An 18782-nucleotide genomic window follows, 5' to 3' on the forward strand; every position below is an offset into this window, starting at 1 on the left:
GCCCGGCTGACATGGCGGAGCATCAAAGGCACAGCACGTTATGTCAGAAATTAGATCCATGAATGTCTGTGGCTGGATGACGGTCTATGTCACTACTAGAGCAAGACCTAGCGGTTTCAGTACATGCTAGTTCATGCCAGGTTGATACCCCAATGGTATAGCTGTCCATATACTTTCATACAGGGAAACAGTAGAAAGATTGTCTAATCTTCCTTCAAGCAAATCCTCCGAACAACTAACTACTCGTTGACATGGCTGGTATACCGCTAATAGATGTAAAACTGACAAAAAGTACAGGGAACTACCGAATGAAAAAGTGAAAAATGGAATATATGGTAAAAATTGAATCGCGATTACATCTTCAATCCTCGATGGTCTAACGGTCATGATTTCCGCTTGTCACCTAGCAAGGAACAAGCGCGGGAGACCTGGGTTCGACTCCCAGTCGGGGAGGTTTTTTTATGTACCAATAGCTTTCGCTATTGCTTTTGACGCTTTTCTGCCCGCTACCTTGCTATTAGATAATTTGATAGAGCCTTGCTATATGGAGGACGAGCACTCCGACCTTGAGTGCTGTGTTGATTTGTCTTCCTCACGGCAAGGAACTTCCTAGCTCTGTTCCAGATGAACTCGATGAACCGTCTCTAATGCAATTGCATGTAGTCTCGAGTAGGAGACTGAGAATGATGACAAGCTAAGCGAGAAAGTACATGCAGGTTATCCTTGATATGAAAACCACGGTGTTCAGTGTTAGATGTTCCGTTCGGTGGTCTATGCAGCGTCCCTCAGTGATCGATCATATAATTTAGACATCATCGTCCATACAACGCCCCTGTCCTGCAGCGTTGTCCGCAGATATCACTTGGCCATTGTGACCCTCTCCTTGGACGTCCATGAAACCGTTGCTCCCTAGCTCTTTGTGACAAAAATAGGTGAGCACTGCATACTCAGAGCTAGCCCCACACAAGCCCTAAACTAGGGCCACTTCCTATACAAATCCTCGATGGTCTAACGGTCATGATTTCCGCTTGTCACTCTAACGAGAACAAGCGCGGGAGACCTGGGTTCGACTCCCAGTCGGGGAGGATCTCTTTTTGCTTATGCTATAGGGTCGATGGTGATGGTGCTTTGGTGGGATGTGGAGGTATGGAAGACGGAGTTGGTCATAAATGAGTAATATCGAGATCGAGGCGGAGAAGAACTTACCTAAGGTTAAAAGAATAAGCATCAAATGATTTTCTGCAAATAGAATGCAAGAATCTCGCTCCCTAAAACACGTCATTACTTCAGCCTCTTGTTGAATCACCACCTGGTGGGAGCGGACGGGAGGTGTGCCTTTGTACCACCAAAACAAACGCGCCTTCATTCCGTGGATAAATCGAGCGGAAGGTTTGAGGCCACCAGACAAAGGATCTGAGTACCAAGGTAGGTTACCTGAGGGCTGAAAGGAATTCCAGGAACTGGCCGAACCATATTACCATGTGATCGTAGCCATCAGTTGCGGACCTTGGCCGCCCTGGGAAGCGCATCCATGCCAAAAAGACATTCGTTATAACGAGGCTAGGCAGAATCGACTTTCCTTGTCTTTCGCACGATCCAACCAGATCGTTTCCGGTAGGCAGCGTTGATACCGATCCATATTGAGTCTCATTATTGGAAGCTGTGACTCTGAGACTTGAGTATGAAGACCGGGAAGAATTTGGCCAGAAGGGGGCGGGGTGGTCCCTCGAAAATCGAACATCCTACCACTACTGGCCCATCGATCAGATTGGAAGCTGAAATTCTTTTCTCGCCACCAATCAGCAGGTGTCTTTGATATTTCGCAATAACGAATGAGCTCGGGAAATGGAGTGCACAACGGGATTGGCTCATATGGTGAGCGAAGCCCGGGGCGTAATCTGTCTCTCGACTCTCGACTCTCGAGTCTAAGTAGATAGTAGTAGCGAGCCGCGTTTCTAGGAACCGATCTGAATTCGAACGGATGCTTGTAGCTGTATCTTAATATCTTTGATGCGCTTTTGACACCCAAACCATGAGGATGAAAACCATGAGGTTAAAAAATATGTTAAGGGCCAAAAAAACTCCCCGACTGGGAGTCGAACCCAGGTCTCCCGCGCTTGTTCCTTGCTAGGTGACAAGCGGAAATCATGACCGTTAGACCATCGAGGATTGAAGGTATCGTAGGTTTTTAATTCTATGTCTATCAAGCTAATCATGTTTCCGTCCTGCTTTGGCATGAGCGCATCCTCGCCCTTGTTCCTTTACAACAACTTCAAAGATTGCAGGGCAGGCAATAATTTCGTACTTCGGTGCTGCCTAGACCTCAAAAGCGGCTTCAGATAGGCTTATTTTGATAGCGGCGGAAAGCAGCAAACTACATATAACCCGGGCCTTCCGTTTCCCTGCAGCCTCCAGAGTATAAAGTACAATGCATGCATCCTCTGGTCCGGGATGTTCGAGACTCGAGCATTCAGCCTCGATTTCCAGCCCAGTAACGGCTCGTATTCATCCTGGATGAAGCTTGAAGAGACGCCGATGTCTTCCAACGCTAAGGGAGAAGCAAATATCTTCTTCAGCTCCTGTCCCTTTACTTCTTTTTTTTTTATAAATCTTATGATGCTTTCTGAAGAACCCTGCGTTTCAGATTGTCAGCAACGTGATTTCAGGATGATGCGAACATCGAGGAACTATCGGCAGAAAAGAACAAAGGTGGGATAGAGAAGCTGTGTTATTTACCAGGATGGATCGCGATAAAGGGTCATTATGGTCACCCCCCGTAGTCTTCAGCACACGCACCTCCTCCAGATTTGCATTCGGACGCGGCTTTTGTTGGATCGCTGCACTCGGTAAGTTGGAATTTCTTCATGGATCGTCCACGCGACAGCCTTGACAATGTCGTAAGCAGAGCGTTCCTCCCTTGCGTCTGGGATAGCTTCGATGTGCAGCGACGATATTCATGTAATTATACAGTATGTACAGCATGCTCTAGATCAAAAGACAAGTCGAGACTACCGATGCTCGTCTGTCAATAGCGCGTCGTGTCATCTCGACTGTCGGGACGCGCATCAGGCGTCGCAGTTGCTGATTGGACAAAGAGTTACCAAGAAACGGCCGTCTGGTACGTACTGTATAATACCAAGCTGTAACGCCAGCTCCTCTCGATCCATGGATAAGGTACCCCCCCAAAAGCCTCCAAAAGGACCGTTCCGGACTCCTTTCTAGTAGTCTTTGAGACTTTGATTCATCAGCCGCTGCTTTTGCTTGAGCTTTCAGGAAATCGTAGCTCGTCAGATTAGCTGCTTAATCGTCCTGAAAATTGATTAAAGCGTCGGCATTGTAGAGCGACAGAGCTCTTATCATTAGATCAGAGAGCAGAGTAAAAAAGAGCTCTTAACTCTATGCTCTTTCCGGCTTCCTTGCCATTGATTCCTGCGCTAGGACGGAGGTCGTCCACTAACTTTGGCCCGGCATCCACCTTTCCCTCTGCCTCTCTGCCTCTCTCTGCCTCTCCCATTATTCTCTCCCTCCTCCTCCTCCTCCTCCACCCCCCTGTTCCCTCCCTCTCCCTCTCCTAGTTATTATTCCCCTGTTGCCAGTCTTTCAAAGTTACCTACTATCTTCCTTCTAATCTCCTCCATCTCTCCTTTCACTTTCCATCATCTCGGTCTCTTGACTGGCGATCTGTTGCCCACTAGTACGATTTCACCATACCGTGTCTTACTCGCATCCTCGGTCCGTCGCATTAGTTATTACTGGATTTCTGCTTCATTGTCTGGGCCCCATCCGTCCTATCGCATCAGCACCCCCTTGAAATCTTTATTGTGAGACATCCCGCGAGTTCGAGTACTTGTCTGGTTTTTTCATCTTCGATCTTGAACTCTCCATCGCGATCTTGTTCGTTTGGCTCGTTTCCACCTGTCATTTGTTCGCCTCCGTCCGCGCCCCTTACCGAGCTAGAAAGTCAACTCGACTCGTGCTTCAACCTCGCCCGCGTGGAGCCTTATCGAGACCCGACTCCTGAGATCCTTCGTCCTCGAGGCATGACTGGCACTTCCACCCAGTCCACCCACACCAGCCCAGGGTCCTATAGTACCGCTCAGCGCACGCCCTCGGCGTCGTCGGGCGCGTCACCTCCCCAGCAGTCGCTCTCCTCTTTCCAGGCGCCTTCGACGGCCCACAATGCGATGTCGACCGACGTGTATCATCACTCCGCGTCGCAGGCATCGACTTCTCTAGGCCACGACTTCTCCTCCTATTCCTTCTCGTCGCTCAGCCCGACCTCTTCCTTCGATAACCCCTCCTTCGATAACGTGCCTCCCGCCACTATGCATCTAGGCGACTCGGATCGATCGGCGCAGAACCTAAATGGCTTCATTCGTCAAGCCGACGGCATGGGTGGTGGCGCGATCCTTATGCGAAAGCTTCCGAAGAATATGAGTCGCGAGGCGTTGCGCAGCATGTTCCTATTCTCCAACGACCTGCTTGATGCGGATTTCGTACATACAGAGTTGCCGGAAGATACCGGGTATTTGAGTGCGATCGCGCGCTTTAGCACATTCGCTGCGGCGGAAGAGGCGCGAGCATTACTTGATGGCAAGCCGAACTCGAAAAACGATGCAACTATGATCGTGGACATCTACAACAGTGGCCCAGCGCCTCCTTTCCTTCCAAGACGCAATACCATTGATCACTCTGCCAGTCGCAGCTTATTGGGCAACGGGCCGTCAGCGCGACAATCGCGCTTCAACGGTACCTTCCAGACGATGGAGAAACTCTCGTCAATCAACCCATCTGCGAGCGATTCGCTGCCCACTTCCTCCGAGCCGAACTCGCGCCTCCATGGTCTTTTCTCCCCTACATCGCCGGTCGCAAATGGTGTGCCAGAGTTCCCGCGTATAAGCGGCAAGTCAATGATCGGTCAAGATACGGACGAAGATACGGGCGAGTTACTCAAAGACCCGGTTGGGTACGCTGAAAATGGTCACTCCGGGTCGGTCTCGGTCCCGCGGCGGTCCACCAACCCTCAGATTCCCACTAGCCATTTTAACAACCTTTCGTTGACCACCAACATCACTTCTCCACCCCTGCCAAACTTCACACCCGGAGGCGCGGCACACATGGCTATCCAAACGCCCTCTTCTGCTTATGCTCAACCCATGAATGGCGCTGTCAATAATCCCGCGTTTCCTCCATACAACGCGGTGCACACCGCCCGCCACAGTTTTCCCGCTGCCAATCCCAATGACATGAATCCTCCTTGCAATACTCTGTATGTTGGGAATTTACCCCCCGACACTCAAGAAGAGGAATTGAAAGCCCTATTCTCAAAGCAACGCGGCTACAAGCGCCTTTGTTTTCGAAACAAGCAAAATGGACCTATGTGCTTCGTCGAGTTCGAGGATGTACGCACGGCTGGCAAGGCCTTGAACGAACTGTATGGTTACAAGCTTTCGAACAGCATCAAGACTGGCATCCGTCTAAGCTTCTCTAAGAACCCCCTGGGAGTTCGCTCAGGACAACCAGGCTCCATGAGTGCATCGAACGGACTCGCATCACAGAATGCTATCCAAGGCGGCGCGGGACTTGGCTCCATATCAAACCAAATGTTCTCTACCGTGAGTGGCCCACCACCTGGTCTGGCTACACCGCCCGGCTTGATGCCGCCAATGGGGCTCCGGAACAACAATGTCATGCATCCCTCCGGCTATACTCATCCGCATGTACCCGTTAATGGAATGAACGGAATGAACGGAATGAACGGCTCATTCAACCCCAATTCAGGCCTGGGGATTCGAGGAAATCCAATGAACCCGGTGATGATGCCACAACAGTCTTTGCATAACGCTGGCGCCCACAACGGCGGAGCAAACGGTGGTAATGCAGGGCAACGCTCTGGCAATGCCACCCCGAACTATCCCGATTACATGATGGGGCGGTAAGACGACACATTTATTTTCTATGGGATCAATGTCCGACATGTTTTAATGAATACTGGGATATCCGGCGCATTGGGGACTTTTGTTGTTTTTACCGGCTAGACAGCATTTGGAGGGTCTCCTGCCTCCCAGGAGTAAGGATATCGGGACTCTGGACTTCGACTCGCTTCTTGTGGTTACTTCGAATCGGGCACTGTGCCGTGGTTCTTTCATTTTCACACAACCCTTTTTCTTCTACGCAATTTTCTCTTTCTCAGTCCTATTTTCATTCTAGGTCTTCTGTGGTCTTACACTACAGCGTGATAGCATGGGATCGGGGGCGCCATTTAGCTTGCTTTTCTTAGGGATGATCGCATCTTGCTGGGTAGTTTCCTGTCTTTTTGATGTCTTTTGATACCTGTGAGGGCCGCAAACGATTCATATGAGCTAGTTTGGCTGTTTTTGTTGTTTTAGCACCTTGTCCATACCCCTTGTCTGAAGTCTTGTTTCCACCGTTCATAAGATCAAGTCGCTGGGGTATTCTGGCGGATCTCCCCTCTTCTTTCTTATACCTTGTTTAATGATACTGATTCTTGTTGCATTCTCGATTGCTTGGCGTTCCATCTTACACTAGCGGTGCCTTTTGCCTTATCTTCTGCGGCTTGGGTGGATGTTCCCTTCGCATTGCTATCTCGCGGGTTCCTGCATGCTTTGATTTCTTACAGTGGGCTTGCATGATCCTACTCTTCTTGACATTAAGACGATGCATGGTGAAGACGAAAACGAGGTGAAGACTGAAAGAAAAGATACACAAGCATCGCATTGTTCTGCTTCGGCTTTCTTTCCTGCGTTTCGAGATGATACAATCTTTTCACCGGAAGGCAACCGTCATCTGAGAACGGCGTTCATGATGATATACCTACACTGAGTCTGAATTCCCGCCTGGGTGTGTTTACATATTTCAACCTGGGATTGCGTTTCCATTGTTTTGCTTGGGCTCTGCTTGGATTGAGCATCGGGGAAGAGCTCCATCCACGGAACTTTCTTTTAGATAGTTTTAATCGATTAGTCTTTTTGCCGGGACTTACCCTTGTACATATTCATGATTTTGTTGAGCATTTAGTAGGAAGATTGATGATGGAGCTTGGATGGGGTTAGACCGAATATATCTCACGTGACAGCTCAGAAAAGTTTCTTCCTCCTGTTATTCGGGAAGTTGTTGACTTCTACCACCTCACTGCCTCCAACCTCCACACTTGAGTTGCCGATACACCCGGGGCATTGGCCCTTAATCATACCATCATATACCCTTTACATTACTTTTGAGCCCATTGCACATCACATATCGCCAATATGCCTCCCCGGATACAAACCCAGCGTGTCTCCAATACCCTTCTCCCCTACCTTTCCTCCTCTTCATCTCCCTCCATAATCATTACGCCATCATCATGCACTGCCCTTCCTAAGTCCGCACGCTCTTCTCAAGATTCCTATCGCAACTTCTCTTCTTCACAGCCGACGCAAACAAAGTTGCGGCGGGAGATGTTCAATTGGCTTCAAAAAGATGGAACCGAGCTGAAGAATCACATCCCGGGGTCAACCAACTATATGGGTGATATGATGGCACGCAGAGGCGACTCCGAAGCTCCAAACCGCTCGCGGCCATTTCCACATAACCCTGCATTCGTCAGTGAGCCCGTTTTAAGCGAGGAGTTGCGCAATGATATATACGAGCAAGTAATGGTGAAGAAGAAGAGTGTTCGGGCTGTCAGTGTCGATATGGGTGTGGATATGCGGAGAGTTGCTGCCGTTTGTCGGTTAGTGGCGCTGGAGAAGCGCATGCGTAAAGAGGTATGTCTGACCATTACCTATTCCTTCTCCCCACGCCCTCCTTGCAATGATGAGACAAAATGGAAAAATCGATTAGTCTTTACGACCTCAGTTTTCTGGGAATGTGTACAACGCCTAAATATCCTGATTGCATACTCTCTCACTTGTTACCCTATCACAATCTTTCATTCGTGTTCTAATTATGGCATGAGCAGGGGAAACCGCTAGCTCTACCGTACGCTCGCTCGGTCCACGAAATGATCCCAACAACTCCTTTGTACGGGAAGATTCGCGATCAAAAGAAGAACCCTCACGAGTCAATCAACGATCTCCCATCCCACCGCCTAACAGACCCTCAAATCTTCTACCCTGTTTCTGAATCCCGCCAATTCACCCGTGTCGACGCAGGTCGTGTCTTCTCGGCTGCCCCGGCTCGCTTGCATAAACAGGTTGAGAAAGAAAATGCCGATCTCGCAGCAGCTATGAACCGTATTGCCTCGGACCCTGCCAAGATCGAAACCGTCGGCAAGGGTGCCGAAGAACAGCCTGTTCTGCAACCCGCGGACGTGCGTATCCCGCACCCGCAACTCGTCGCCTTCGAGCGCGACAAGCGCCAGAATCCGGACGAGACCATCGAGTATGGTTCGATGTACGATGAGCGTCTCAAGAAGGCAGAAGACGCCGAGGCAGAGCGCAGGCGCCTCTCAAAGGAACGCCGCGAGCGTAATCTGTCTCGTGTCCAGCCGGAAGCTTCCCGCTTCGAGTTCCGCATCAAGGATGTCGTCGTCAGCAAGGAGACCACCGGCTCGGATGGTCGTGGTGCTCGCGCTCCCGGTCGGAGGTACGGTGTACCCAGCTATGACCGGAGAAAGGGTGAGGTTAAGATTCCTACGAAGGTCGAGGTTTAGCTGTACGATGCTGTATGTCAATTCGAAGATGTATTATTATTCTACTGTAATCTATTGTATAGGAAGTCAATATCAATCTATGACAACACTAGCGAGCATGTGATTCCCGACTCATAGCAAGGATAGAGAAAGCAAGTTATTCTCGTCCTCTTTCTCTCATATTCAATATATCAAGCGAGTTAACCATCACCAACCAAAGTAACAACGCAAGTCCAATAGATCAACCCAGATATCTACTCTAGACCCCACGGTTCTTAGAATAACCCCCAAACCAAACCTCAAGCAACTAGAGATTGAAGCTACTTACAGCAAGTGATCATTCCTGCGAAATGCGGAGAAACCTGAACCAATGCGCAAGCGCCAGGCCCTCTGCAGGATTCTTCAACGGCTTTGCGGCTCAGCGCTTGATCTAATTATAGATGCTGAGGATCTCTGCGACGGGGAGTGTTTCGGGTTGCGGTGGTTCAAAGAAGATGGGTGGATGGACGGTTGGCGCTTAAAGAGGATGGTGGGAGTGGGCGGCTACAGAATCATGGATAATGCCTGAATGGAAGAAAGTGAACTGAAGCTGTCTATGTGTGAGGTATAAGATGAGGTGGTTTTCTTCCTATCTTTGAGTGAGTAATTTCAAAGGTTCATGTCTTGATTTCCTTTACTTAGTGATTACCTTTCGAGATCGTTGTATACATATATCCCTTTTTGCTGCATTTAGCCCTACACGGTATGTACTAGGACACTCAGCACCCATCACTATTTTCTTCCAACTAACCAGTTGCACCAGAAACTGGCTAAGTGATACCAATACTGAGTTCAAATTCGACGCAATGCACCTCAAAATAAACCACCACCTCCACCGCCGCTCCCACTCTCTTCCTAACCAACAACCAACCCCCAAGACCTCCCGACGCCGGTATACATCGCTCCCCGAAGCAGCATACACAAGAGAGACACTCCTGTTTGACTCACAACAACAACAACAAGAAGAAGAAGAAACGCAGACACAACAACCCTCCCCCAGCTACGAATACGAAGAGCCACTCCTATCCGACTCCTACTCAGATTCCGGTTCCAATTCCGACACTGACACTGAGCTCGGAAGCCCATTCTCAGACTCCGTATCCGGTAAACAAGACGAGGTTGTTATTGTTGTTGAGCGCGTGCGGTCCCGGTCCCCAGTAGACTCTGCGCGGTCTTTCTCTACTTTCTCTGACAGGGGACAAAGACAGCTGGAGCTGGAGAGCGAGGCTGAAATGGGGTTTGATGATGGGAGGGTTCGGGAGGTCGGGAAGAGGGGGATTTGTAGGCGGGTTTGGGGGTCGTTGAGGGGGAGGGGAAGGGGTCTGCGTAGGGGTCTTCGCTGAGTTGGAAATGTGACGTTGGGGACTGTTTATATAGAGATGGACTGGGCCCGGGGGTGGGTGGTCGTTTTGTTATCCATACTGGAGTTTGTATGTACTAGATTCTTTGTTAACTTAGGGGACCTGGCTGGTCCAGGTGCCTTAGGCCTGGGTTTTGATGATTGTGAAAATGATATGTGCTTATATCTGGTCTGCTTGTTGGACCATAGAGAGTGATATGGAGTGCAATCTACACGCTTAGCATCTAGAAGCGTCCAGGTACTCGATGGTGCAGATCTTTGATCTCTTTGTGTCAAATGATAGAAACTTCTGGTTATGAATTTGTGTAGGTAAGCAGGCAGCTGTCTTGACAACCTACTTTCTTCGTGTTATTTAATCTATTTGGTTGATTCAAACGCCAATGCTGTACTCGGGGTTGATGCGGCGGCGGCTGTATATATATACACACCACTAGCGCAGCAAATCGACCCAATGCTCTTAGAAGGTACTGGAAGGCTATGCATTGTGCAACACTAGCTATCAGCTTAAAGTATGAAAGTATGTGGCTAGTGTATATCATTCAGATGTAAAGAGGTCAAAGGTCTCTGAGATTGACTGCTGTATTCTTCGTATTTTGCTGGATTTGAAGCTGACACTTTCTATGAGCCGTGGATAATTCTGAAAGGCAGAGTAGAATGAAGGAATCGAAGAGTTCTCGCCCCCAATAGCAGCTGAAAGCTATAGTTGAAGCAGCATGGATGGTTGAGACTGAAAGAAATAGAAATCTGTTTCAAGGTTCTTTGTTCGCTTACTCTGTTGAATTATAGGGATTATCTCACCTTTTGTTTGTTGACTTTGGCCGGACCTGACGCAGTCAGCTTGGGTTGTCTTTGCTTTTCCTCGAATCTCAGCTGGATTCTACAATGATGCAAAGGGAGTAGAAAAAAGATCGCAGCGCCTGATCTACAAACGCATAGTTTGAGATCTCTCTGCGGCTAGAGACCTAAGCGCCGCCTTGTGTTTGAGATATAGCAATTGTATCATGAAGCGCAGTCTATGGCTGATTGGCCGCTGATCTATATGCAGGTTTGCCCTTACAGTCACACAGATGATGTCGCAGCCTGCAGTGGCCGGACACGAAGCACAGAGTTCAGTGGTGGCTCAGGCAATAGCGACGATCAACGCGTAATGGAGATCCAGAGATTCGCATTCTGCAAATCTGCAGCAGACTGGGCCTGATGTATTAACAGTATTGGTCCTTATCCTTGTCGACGCAATTTCCTTGAGGCGAGGGAAGAGATCTGGCCAGGCCGGGGAGATCTTTGCCATCTTACCTATTATTCATGCAGCGAGAGTGGAATCCATAATAATCCATGAACAAGCCACACATCAGCCTCAGATTGTTGGAATTGACGCTCGGCCTGGAGCCTGGAGTCTGGACGCAGTAGTGGATTATTGTGCAAACTGCAAAGTGGGAGAGCGGAGAATGCCAAAATGGGGCTAAATTAAGGAACCAACGCAGCAGACCGTGGGAAATTACTACTGCCATCCATCATTCCTCACCACGTAGCAGCATATCGCCGTTAATTAACGATGCAATAATCCTTTCGTTTTCACGGTCTTTCCTCTACCTAGGTAGTCAGTCACTTTTCTCCTTTTCTTCCCGCTGGAACTTCGCTTCGTGTACGCTGCCACCTGCAACACCCAACGAATTCCCCATTCGGGCCTCTTTGCTCTCGTTTTCTCCTCCCACGTTCTTTTCTCTCCTTTCTACCTTCTCTTCGCCCCCTCTCACTCTCACTCTCTCTTCCTATCGGTCGGATCCTCGTCTCCGTCGACTTTCGCTCGTTAACCCCCTCTCTTTCATCGTCTATATCCTTATCCGACGTCTGGCCCTTCTTCGTCCTTTCAGCCTGGCGCTGCTCTTTTCTTTCTTTGTCCGACTCCGTCTGCTGCACCTGCAAGGGGTCCAAAACAGTCTCTAAACATAACACCAGCCTCGTGAAGATCGCGTTCCTGTCGGATCTTCAGTGATTGTCTCGAACTGCCCTTGCCGCGTTTCAATTCGATCTATTCTCTTCGCTGTTTACCAAGCACGCACCTTCAACCCTCGACATATTTGACTATCTCGACTTTACTTCTTTCGACAGCCTTACAGTTTACAGGTATGATAAGCATTTACTCTCTTTACTCAAGATCAATATCCGGCTGCTGTTTGCGGCTTGTAGCCTTTATCCGACCTGACCGGGCAAGACCGCGCTTCGACGCCTGCCTGTTCAACGCACACCATCGATGAGACACTGACTGGTGAAGAATAGTGACTCGAACTGCTGCTCTATTGCGCCTATCCACACTCCATCGTTTAAAACCCTTGGCTTAGAAGAAACATCGGTCACCGAACGCATCCGTGTCATCGAATCGCGACGCTTCTCCAGTCAAGAAACGAATCGCATTACGCGCACCGAGTCTGACGTCGCGGGATATATATACTACATCTCGCCCTGTTTCTCGAACATTCTGTACCTTGTTGGATTCAATACACAAACATTCAATATTTGCTGAGAGACCGACACAATGCCTTATCGGATGAGCAACCTGCTGGGCGACCCGTTCGCTCTCGCTACTAGCTCCATCGCAACCGTATGTTATATCTGGACCATCAGCCGCTATGAACCGTACTAATAAGAATAGCTTGGCTGGGTGATCGCCTTTGTTGCCTCTATCGCCGCAGATGTCGAGGCTGCATACCCGAGTTTCCAATGGTGGGCCGTCGCCTATACATTCTGTTGCAATATTGGAGTTATTCTTGTCTTCGTCACGGATACCGGTCTGACATACGGCGTAGCGGTATGTTAGTTCGTTCTTACCGTTTCGCCAATACTAATTTGGAATAGGTCGTGGGATACCTTTCTGCTGCACTTGTAATGAGCTCAATTTCTGCAAACTCGATGTTCAATGGTGGCACCAAGGGTCAATCTGCCTTCCAGGCCGCCGGCGCTGGTTTCATTCTTCTATGCATGGTGGAGGTGAGTTGTCAATGCAGATATCTAATCCACTGTCTAACATCGACAGATTGCGTGGATCTTTTACTTCGGATCGACCCCACAAGCGAAGCATCGCGGCTTCATCGATTCATTCGCCTTGAACAAAGAACACCCTGGCTCGTACGGAAACAACCGACCAATGTCATCGGCCTTTGGCGCGCGTCCCGAGACGACATCGAGTCGTCCTCAAATGTACACATCTGCCCAGCTGAACGGCTTTGAGACCTCATCACCGGTCTCAGGGTACCACGGCGGTGCCCCCGGAGAGACCCGCAGCCCATCGCAAGCTCGCTTCACCAACCTGCCACCTAACCCCAGCAACCCTGATGGGGTCGGGGAGATTCCTCCGCCAACAGAATACCCTTACAAGGCTAAGGCCATCTACAAATACGACGCAAACCCTGAAGACGCCAACGAGATTGGGTTCGACAAGGGTGAAGAGCTGGAAGTGTCAGACGTTAGCGGCCGGTGGTGGCAAGCACGAAAAGCCAACGGAGATACGGGCATCGCTCCATCAAACTACCTGATTCTACTATGATCGGTGGAGCGTGCCGTTTTCTCTTTTCTTTTCTTTCTGGTCTGCTATGGGACCTCGCCGGTTGGCGAGAAAATGTGTTTGATACCCTTCGAGTTGTATCACTCGGCGCGAGTTCGGATTGTAAAGCCATGTTACGTCTTATGGTCTTGGTTATTTTTTTTCTGTGAAGTGTAAGATTTTATTTTGGATATGGGTTTTCTTTTTTTACTTCATACAAATCTGTGCATGACTGTATCAGATGATTCAGGTTTATAGGATGGCTTACTGTACTTGTTCCTTGTTAAATGTATGAGACTGAATACGACGTTCATTCTTGGGTAGGGGAAATAAGCTCGCTAATCCCACGTGGAGGGAATTTATAGTTCACAGATCCACGTTCAAGCTTTCCACGGTAAGGAAACCGATGCCCTGAGCTGGAATTTGTGGCTTGAAGTGTCTTGATTTGTATAGATTGGGCTGTAAGTGAGTGACAATTCGTTGAAAACAGAATGAGATGGAAGGAATTGGGAGGTGAGTCGGGAAATTACTTGTAGAGCCAAGATCACGGGTGGAGGTGGATATTGGATGATCGCCGAAGAAGGCAACCGTTGAACCGAGGCTGGCAGCTGTAGATAAAGTTGGATTATTGAATGCTAGTGGATATAAAGTGTGTGTTGGGAATTTGGGATGATCACCTGCATCTCAATAGAATAGCTCGATAGGAGGGACTTCGATGTCGACAGTTGGCGGGTGCTGGCGGGAGAAGAGGAAAAGGCAGAAGAGAAGATCATATTTGGTGACACAAATGACAGCTGCCAAACTGCAATTTAACTCGACCAAAGAATCAGGTTGTCTGGCTGGTCTGAGCTCCAGTGTTGACCGTTATTATTCCCGCGTGTCTTGCTAATGTTGACAGCTTCTTTTGCTAATCTGCATCCATCTTGCATCGCTTGTTTTCTCCCCTCTCTTTTCGCGTCGCCTTCGTTCCCACCATGTTCTCTCCTTTCTCTCTGGCTTGATTGTTTGATTTTGTGTCTCTGTCTGTCTCTGTCTTCTCCAGCATGACGACTGACTGCGTCTTCTGGACTGCAACTACTGACCCCTCAAGGATGTGAGGTCGTGGTATTCCCTTTGTGAAGCTCTCCATTTCTATGTTTTGGCTTCTGTTTTGCTATCCTGTGCTGTTTCTGCTGCTCTGTTTCCGTCTGTTTGTGCTCTGCATTATACAATTGGCTGCCAGTGCTGTCAGAGACAGTGACAGTGTCACCATGTCGGAGCGTCGGTGGTCCACCAGGCTGAAAGCGAAGCTGTTGCGGCGATCGTCGACGTCAAGCAAAAACCTCCCTTTCGCCTCCACCACCACTAATACCTCCTCCTCCTCCACCCCCCACGATCCTCATCCTCAGCACTATCACCATCCTCAGGGAGAAGGAGAAATCAGTCCTGGGAAGAAGGCGGCGGAGGAGCTACCGGCTGAGCCAAACTTTGCCAGTGCCGCAACCACCGCAACCACCACGCCGCCTATCTCCACTACCCCCAACGTCCTCTCCTCCCACACTCCTGCGCCTCTCTCCTCCGCCAGCCGTCCTTCAATATCCTCCTTTACCGAGTCTCAATACACACCGGACGAGCTAGCCAGCGCAGCCGGTTCATCAGGCGGTCAATATTATTTTGTTCCGGACCACCGCCGACCGACGTCTTGTTCGTCACAGCGACCCGAGGAGCAGCAACCTGTCAACCAGACCTCGAGTCCCGCATCGACTATAACGAAGGGACAGTCTCAGGAGCAGCAGCAGCAGCCGTCTACTCCTCGGCGATCGAACCACGATCGGGAAGGTGCTCGATCCGGCTCCAGCCGTAAGAGCCTGCCGGCTGAACTACTCAGCTTTCCGCTTCCACCCTCAGGAACACCGTCATCGCCGAAGCCCGACCGTTCGAGCGCCCCGCCTACCTTGAGCTCTCGAGAGCGTCACGTCCCTGGCCCCGTCGATATCCCAACCACACCGTTGGTTGCCGTTGCGGAGAAGACCGATACAGAGACTTATCAGTCCTTTCCTGTTCCGTCGACGAGCTTTATCAAGCGCCCAAGCTTGCCCAGCCGCCGCCAGTCGCTTCTTCCTGCTTCACACCAACATTTGGTGAGCTCTCTCCTGGACACCAACTCGATCTTGGAACCCGAAGGGGCCGGAAGCAATCAGAGCACAACGACAGCGAACGTGGGGATGAGACTGCGCAAGATCTGGGTCCGCCGCCCTGGGGGTTCGGCTACGCTTTTGCCGACTGCGGACGATGCCTTGGTCGACGAGTTGAGAGATCAAGTGGTGTTGAAGTACGCAAACTCACTTGGAAAGACATTTGATGCGCCTGACATCATTATACGCATCGCAAATCGTGAAGGGTCAACAAGACACCCAACCCCCGACCGTATCCTCAGTCCGGAAGAGCCACTCTGGTCGGTCTTGGATTCTTACTACCCGGGTGGCCAGAAGGTGGAGGAAGCCCTCGTCATCGAGATCCCTCAGCGTCGAACCCCAAAACCGTCACCTCGGCACAATGTATACTTTACGCATTCAGAGCCGGGTGAGCATGGCGACTACTTCCCTCTTATGCCGGCCAACCTCAATATGCCTACACCCCCAACACACCAGTCGAACCCGGCGAACTCTGCTGGCACTCACCAAGCGCCGTCGATTTCAATTCTCACAACCGGTCAAGCCCCTCCATTACCTTCGCCAGGCGCACGCGCTCGTCACCGTCGGCCTCCTCTCACCCGACATACTACAAACTCGCCCACACTACTAGGAATTGCCAAAACAAAGGGTGAGTTATAATCCTATATCAACATCATTACATGCTAATACTGTTAGATTCCGTGAGTACACAAGGTTCAGCACCGTCTCAACCCACGCCACCAGTCCCCACTCCCCCTGGGCCACCTGGTCCTCCTGGTCCGTTACCAGAGTCGCCGCAGGCCAAGATACACACGCCCCCAGCACGGGTTGCATCCCCGCGGCCGGGCCCTACAAAGAAGAAAGCCAACAAGGCGTCGACACTAAGCGGGGCATTCGGTGGTTTGATTGAGGGAACCGTTCCCCCAATTAACGTGCTCATTGTTGAGGACAACGTTATCAACCAAAAGCTCCTTGAGGCGTTCATGAAGCGCCTTAGTGTGCGGTGGAAGTGTGCAGCCAACGGACAGGAAGCCGTAAACAAGTGGCGTGAGGGAGGATTCCATCTTGTTCTAATGGATATCCAACTGCCAGTCATGAATGGACTGGATGCTACAAAAGAGATTCGCCGACTTGAGCGGTTGAACGGAGTTGGTGTTTTCCCGAAGAAATCATCGGGCGATATGATTGCGTCGAATGCAAACGCAACTTCGCCGGATCCTTTAAAGGACGAGGACACACTGCACGATTTATCGCTGTTCAAGAGTCCGGTTATTATAGTGGCCTTGACGGCTAGCAGTTTGCAGAGTGATCGTCACGAAGCCTTGGCCGCCGGCTGCAATGACTTCTTGACCAAGGTATGTCCTAGCTTTGTTGATATTCCGAGCAAAACTAATAATACCAGCCCGTTCGCTTCGAATGGTTAGAGCAGAAAGTTACCGAATGGGGCTGCATGCAAGCCCTCATCGACTTCGAAGGCTGGCGCAAATGGCGTGGATTCGCTGATGACGCTGGCTCATCAGGCTCCGGCCGCTCCAGCCCAATACAGAGCCGCAGCGCCAGCTCCTCAAGAAAGAAATCACCCGTCGCCGGGTCCCCAATAGCGAAGAAGCTCGAGAACAAATCTCGACATTTGAAGCGGAACGACCTGATTGAAGATTCCCCGGATAGCGGGGACGGCTCGGACTCGCCTGCTTCATTGCATGCGGATCGCCCGTTGCAGGACGGGACTCTTTAGGATGTTTTGGATAAGAATTATTCTTTCACACATGCATATTTTATGCACATTCTTTCTTCTCTTTAAGAATTAACTAACTACTTTTGTTGTCTCTACCTGTTGTTGTCTGCTAGATACCCAGCATAGCCATTTGTATCTGGACTTTATCTTATCGATTTATATGTTGCGGCTCAGTACATGGGAGTCCAGCCAGCTATACTCATATCACGAGCGAGCGTACGAAACAAATATAATCATGACACTTGAATAAAAGCTAGAAGCAAAGTGGTATCTCATAGTCTACAGTAACACACCAAACAAGCAACCCCCCACACAAACCCCAGCACCCACATATCACTCTCTCCCCCTCGCAACAGCAACCTCCCCCCTCCTAACCCCCCTCTCAACCCCCTCCACCCTCCCCTCCCACTCCCCCCAAACCTCTCCGGCCCCCAACACACCCAGCTCATAAAACCTCTTCACGGCATTAGCGCTGCGAACCCGTAATTCCGAGATCTCCCTCGCCTGCTCCTCTTGTACCTTCGAAAGCACACCCATCCGCGGCTGCAAATTTATTAGCGCCGCTGAAAGTTCCGCGTCTGGAATTGGGGTGTCGGTTAGCGAGGTCAGGCGGGAGGCGAGTTCGGGGAGGGTAGTTGCGTAGGCGAGGATAGTGGATTTCTGAATTTCAAGGGGGGGGTTCAGATTATCTATAGCTTGATCTAAGGAGGGGGATTCGTGGGTTGGTGAGACTGAGGGGACGTCGGTATCGTTGGTGTCTGGTGACTGTGCGTTTGGATTTGGATTTGAGGGTGTTGCTAGAGAGGAAGATGGTTTGAAGAGTTCGGGGAAGCGGTCGTCTATATAGTATAGTGCGAAAGATTTGGCGGTTAGCAATTGGCGAACTTAACGGTCTCTCGTACGTAAAAAGATGATGGAAGGATGGGGGGGAATCAAGTAACTTACAGATCGCTAGAATATCCTTGACGACGCCGCCACCTTCTTTCTCGCTTAACAGTAACAGTTTCCGCTCGAGATTCTGCAATCGTCTTGCAACAGTTTCTTCATAGCTTGCTGGCTTTTGGGGGGGATTGGGTGTGCCGGTCCAGTTTGAGTCGCCGGTTAGGAGGTATGTGAGGCGGTGGAGGCGGGATTCGAGGAGGTGCAGCGTTGAGAGGGTTGTTTGGTCTTGGATGTTGAGTTCCGGAGTGGAGGTTGACATTTTGGAGGCGGGTAGGAGAGGGATTGGGTTGGTGGGATTGGGGTGAAATCTAAGAGAAGTACAGAGTAGGTATTTTGATGCGATCGTTAGCTATGGAGGTGCAAACAGGACATACGGCGGAGCT

The 18782-nt window shown here is 50.2% G+C and overlaps 6 protein-coding genes and 3 non-coding genes across 9 annotated transcripts; 7 read left to right on the top strand and 2 right to left on the bottom strand.

The window, feature by feature from the left end:
• Positions 1-365: 365 nt before the first annotated feature.
• Positions 366-453, top strand: BJY04DRAFT_t34. The gene has a single exon. It is a non-coding gene; the product is annotated as a tRNA-Asp (tRNA).
• Positions 454-997: 544 nt separating this feature from the next.
• BJY04DRAFT_t35 lies at positions 998-1085 on the top strand. The gene has a single exon. It is a non-coding gene; the product is annotated as a tRNA-Asp (tRNA).
• Positions 1086-2081: 996 nt separating this feature from the next.
• BJY04DRAFT_t46 lies at positions 2082-2169 on the bottom strand. The gene has a single exon. It is a non-coding gene; the product is annotated as a tRNA-Asp (tRNA).
• A 311-nt stretch (positions 2170-2480) lies between these two features.
• On the top strand, positions 2481-2937 carry BJY04DRAFT_183072 (uncharacterized protein). Its single transcript, XM_073710406.1, has 2 exons — positions 2481-2633; positions 2737-2937. Exons 1-2 carry the CDS (start codon positions 2515-2517, stop codon positions 2888-2890), a joined length of 273 nt encoding a protein of 90 aa, XP_073573985.1. The 5' UTR covers positions 2481-2514; the 3' UTR covers positions 2891-2937.
• A 996-nt stretch (positions 2938-3933) lies between these two features.
• Positions 3934-5960, top strand: BJY04DRAFT_15468 (uncharacterized protein). The gene has a single exon (XM_073708934.1). The coding sequence runs from the start codon at positions 4041-4043 to the stop codon at positions 5937-5939; it is 1899 nt and encodes a 632-aa protein (XP_073573986.1). The 5' UTR covers positions 3934-4040; the 3' UTR covers positions 5940-5960.
• A 1196-nt stretch (positions 5961-7156) lies between these two features.
• BJY04DRAFT_183076 (mitochondrial 37S ribosomal protein mS45) lies at positions 7157-8718 on the top strand. The gene is made up of 2 exons (XM_073710407.1): positions 7157-7766; positions 7961-8718. Exons 1-2 carry the CDS (start codon positions 7269-7271, stop codon positions 8651-8653), a joined length of 1191 nt encoding a protein of 396 aa, XP_073573987.1. The 5' UTR covers positions 7157-7268; the 3' UTR covers positions 8654-8718.
• A 3257-nt stretch (positions 8719-11975) lies between these two features.
• Positions 11976-13928, top strand: sho1 (osmosensor SHO1). The gene is made up of 5 exons (XM_073708937.1): positions 11976-12155; positions 12309-12630; positions 12682-12837; positions 12885-13016; positions 13063-13928. The coding sequence occupies exons 2-5, from the start codon at positions 12565-12567 to the stop codon at positions 13570-13572; spliced, it is 864 nt and encodes a 287-aa protein (XP_073573988.1). The 5' UTR covers positions 11976-12155; positions 12309-12564; the 3' UTR covers positions 13573-13928.
• Positions 13929-14819: 891 nt separating this feature from the next.
• Positions 14820-17457, top strand: BJY04DRAFT_215605 (response regulator; the record flags this gene model as incomplete). The annotated part of the gene is made up of 3 exons (XM_073715514.1): positions 14820-16371; positions 16419-17077; positions 17125-17457. 3 exons carry the CDS (start codon positions 14820-14822, stop codon positions 17455-17457), a joined length of 2544 nt encoding a protein of 847 aa, XP_073573989.1.
• Positions 17458-17790: 333 nt separating this feature from the next.
• Positions 17791-18658, bottom strand: BJY04DRAFT_215606 (putative nuclear distribution protein RO10; the record flags this gene model as incomplete). Its single annotated transcript, XM_073715515.1, has 2 exons — positions 17791-18296; positions 18403-18658. 2 exons carry the CDS (start codon positions 18656-18658, stop codon positions 17791-17793), a joined length of 762 nt encoding a protein of 253 aa, XP_073573990.1.
• Positions 18659-18782: the final 124 nt, after the last annotated feature.

This window comes from Aspergillus karnatakaensis (assembly GCF_047715665.1).
Source record: "Aspergillus karnatakaensis strain CBS 102800 unplaced genomic scaffold BJY04scaffold_11, whole genome shotgun sequence".
Lineage (NCBI taxonomy): Eukaryota > Fungi > Ascomycota > Eurotiomycetes > Eurotiales > Aspergillaceae > Aspergillus > Aspergillus karnatakaensis.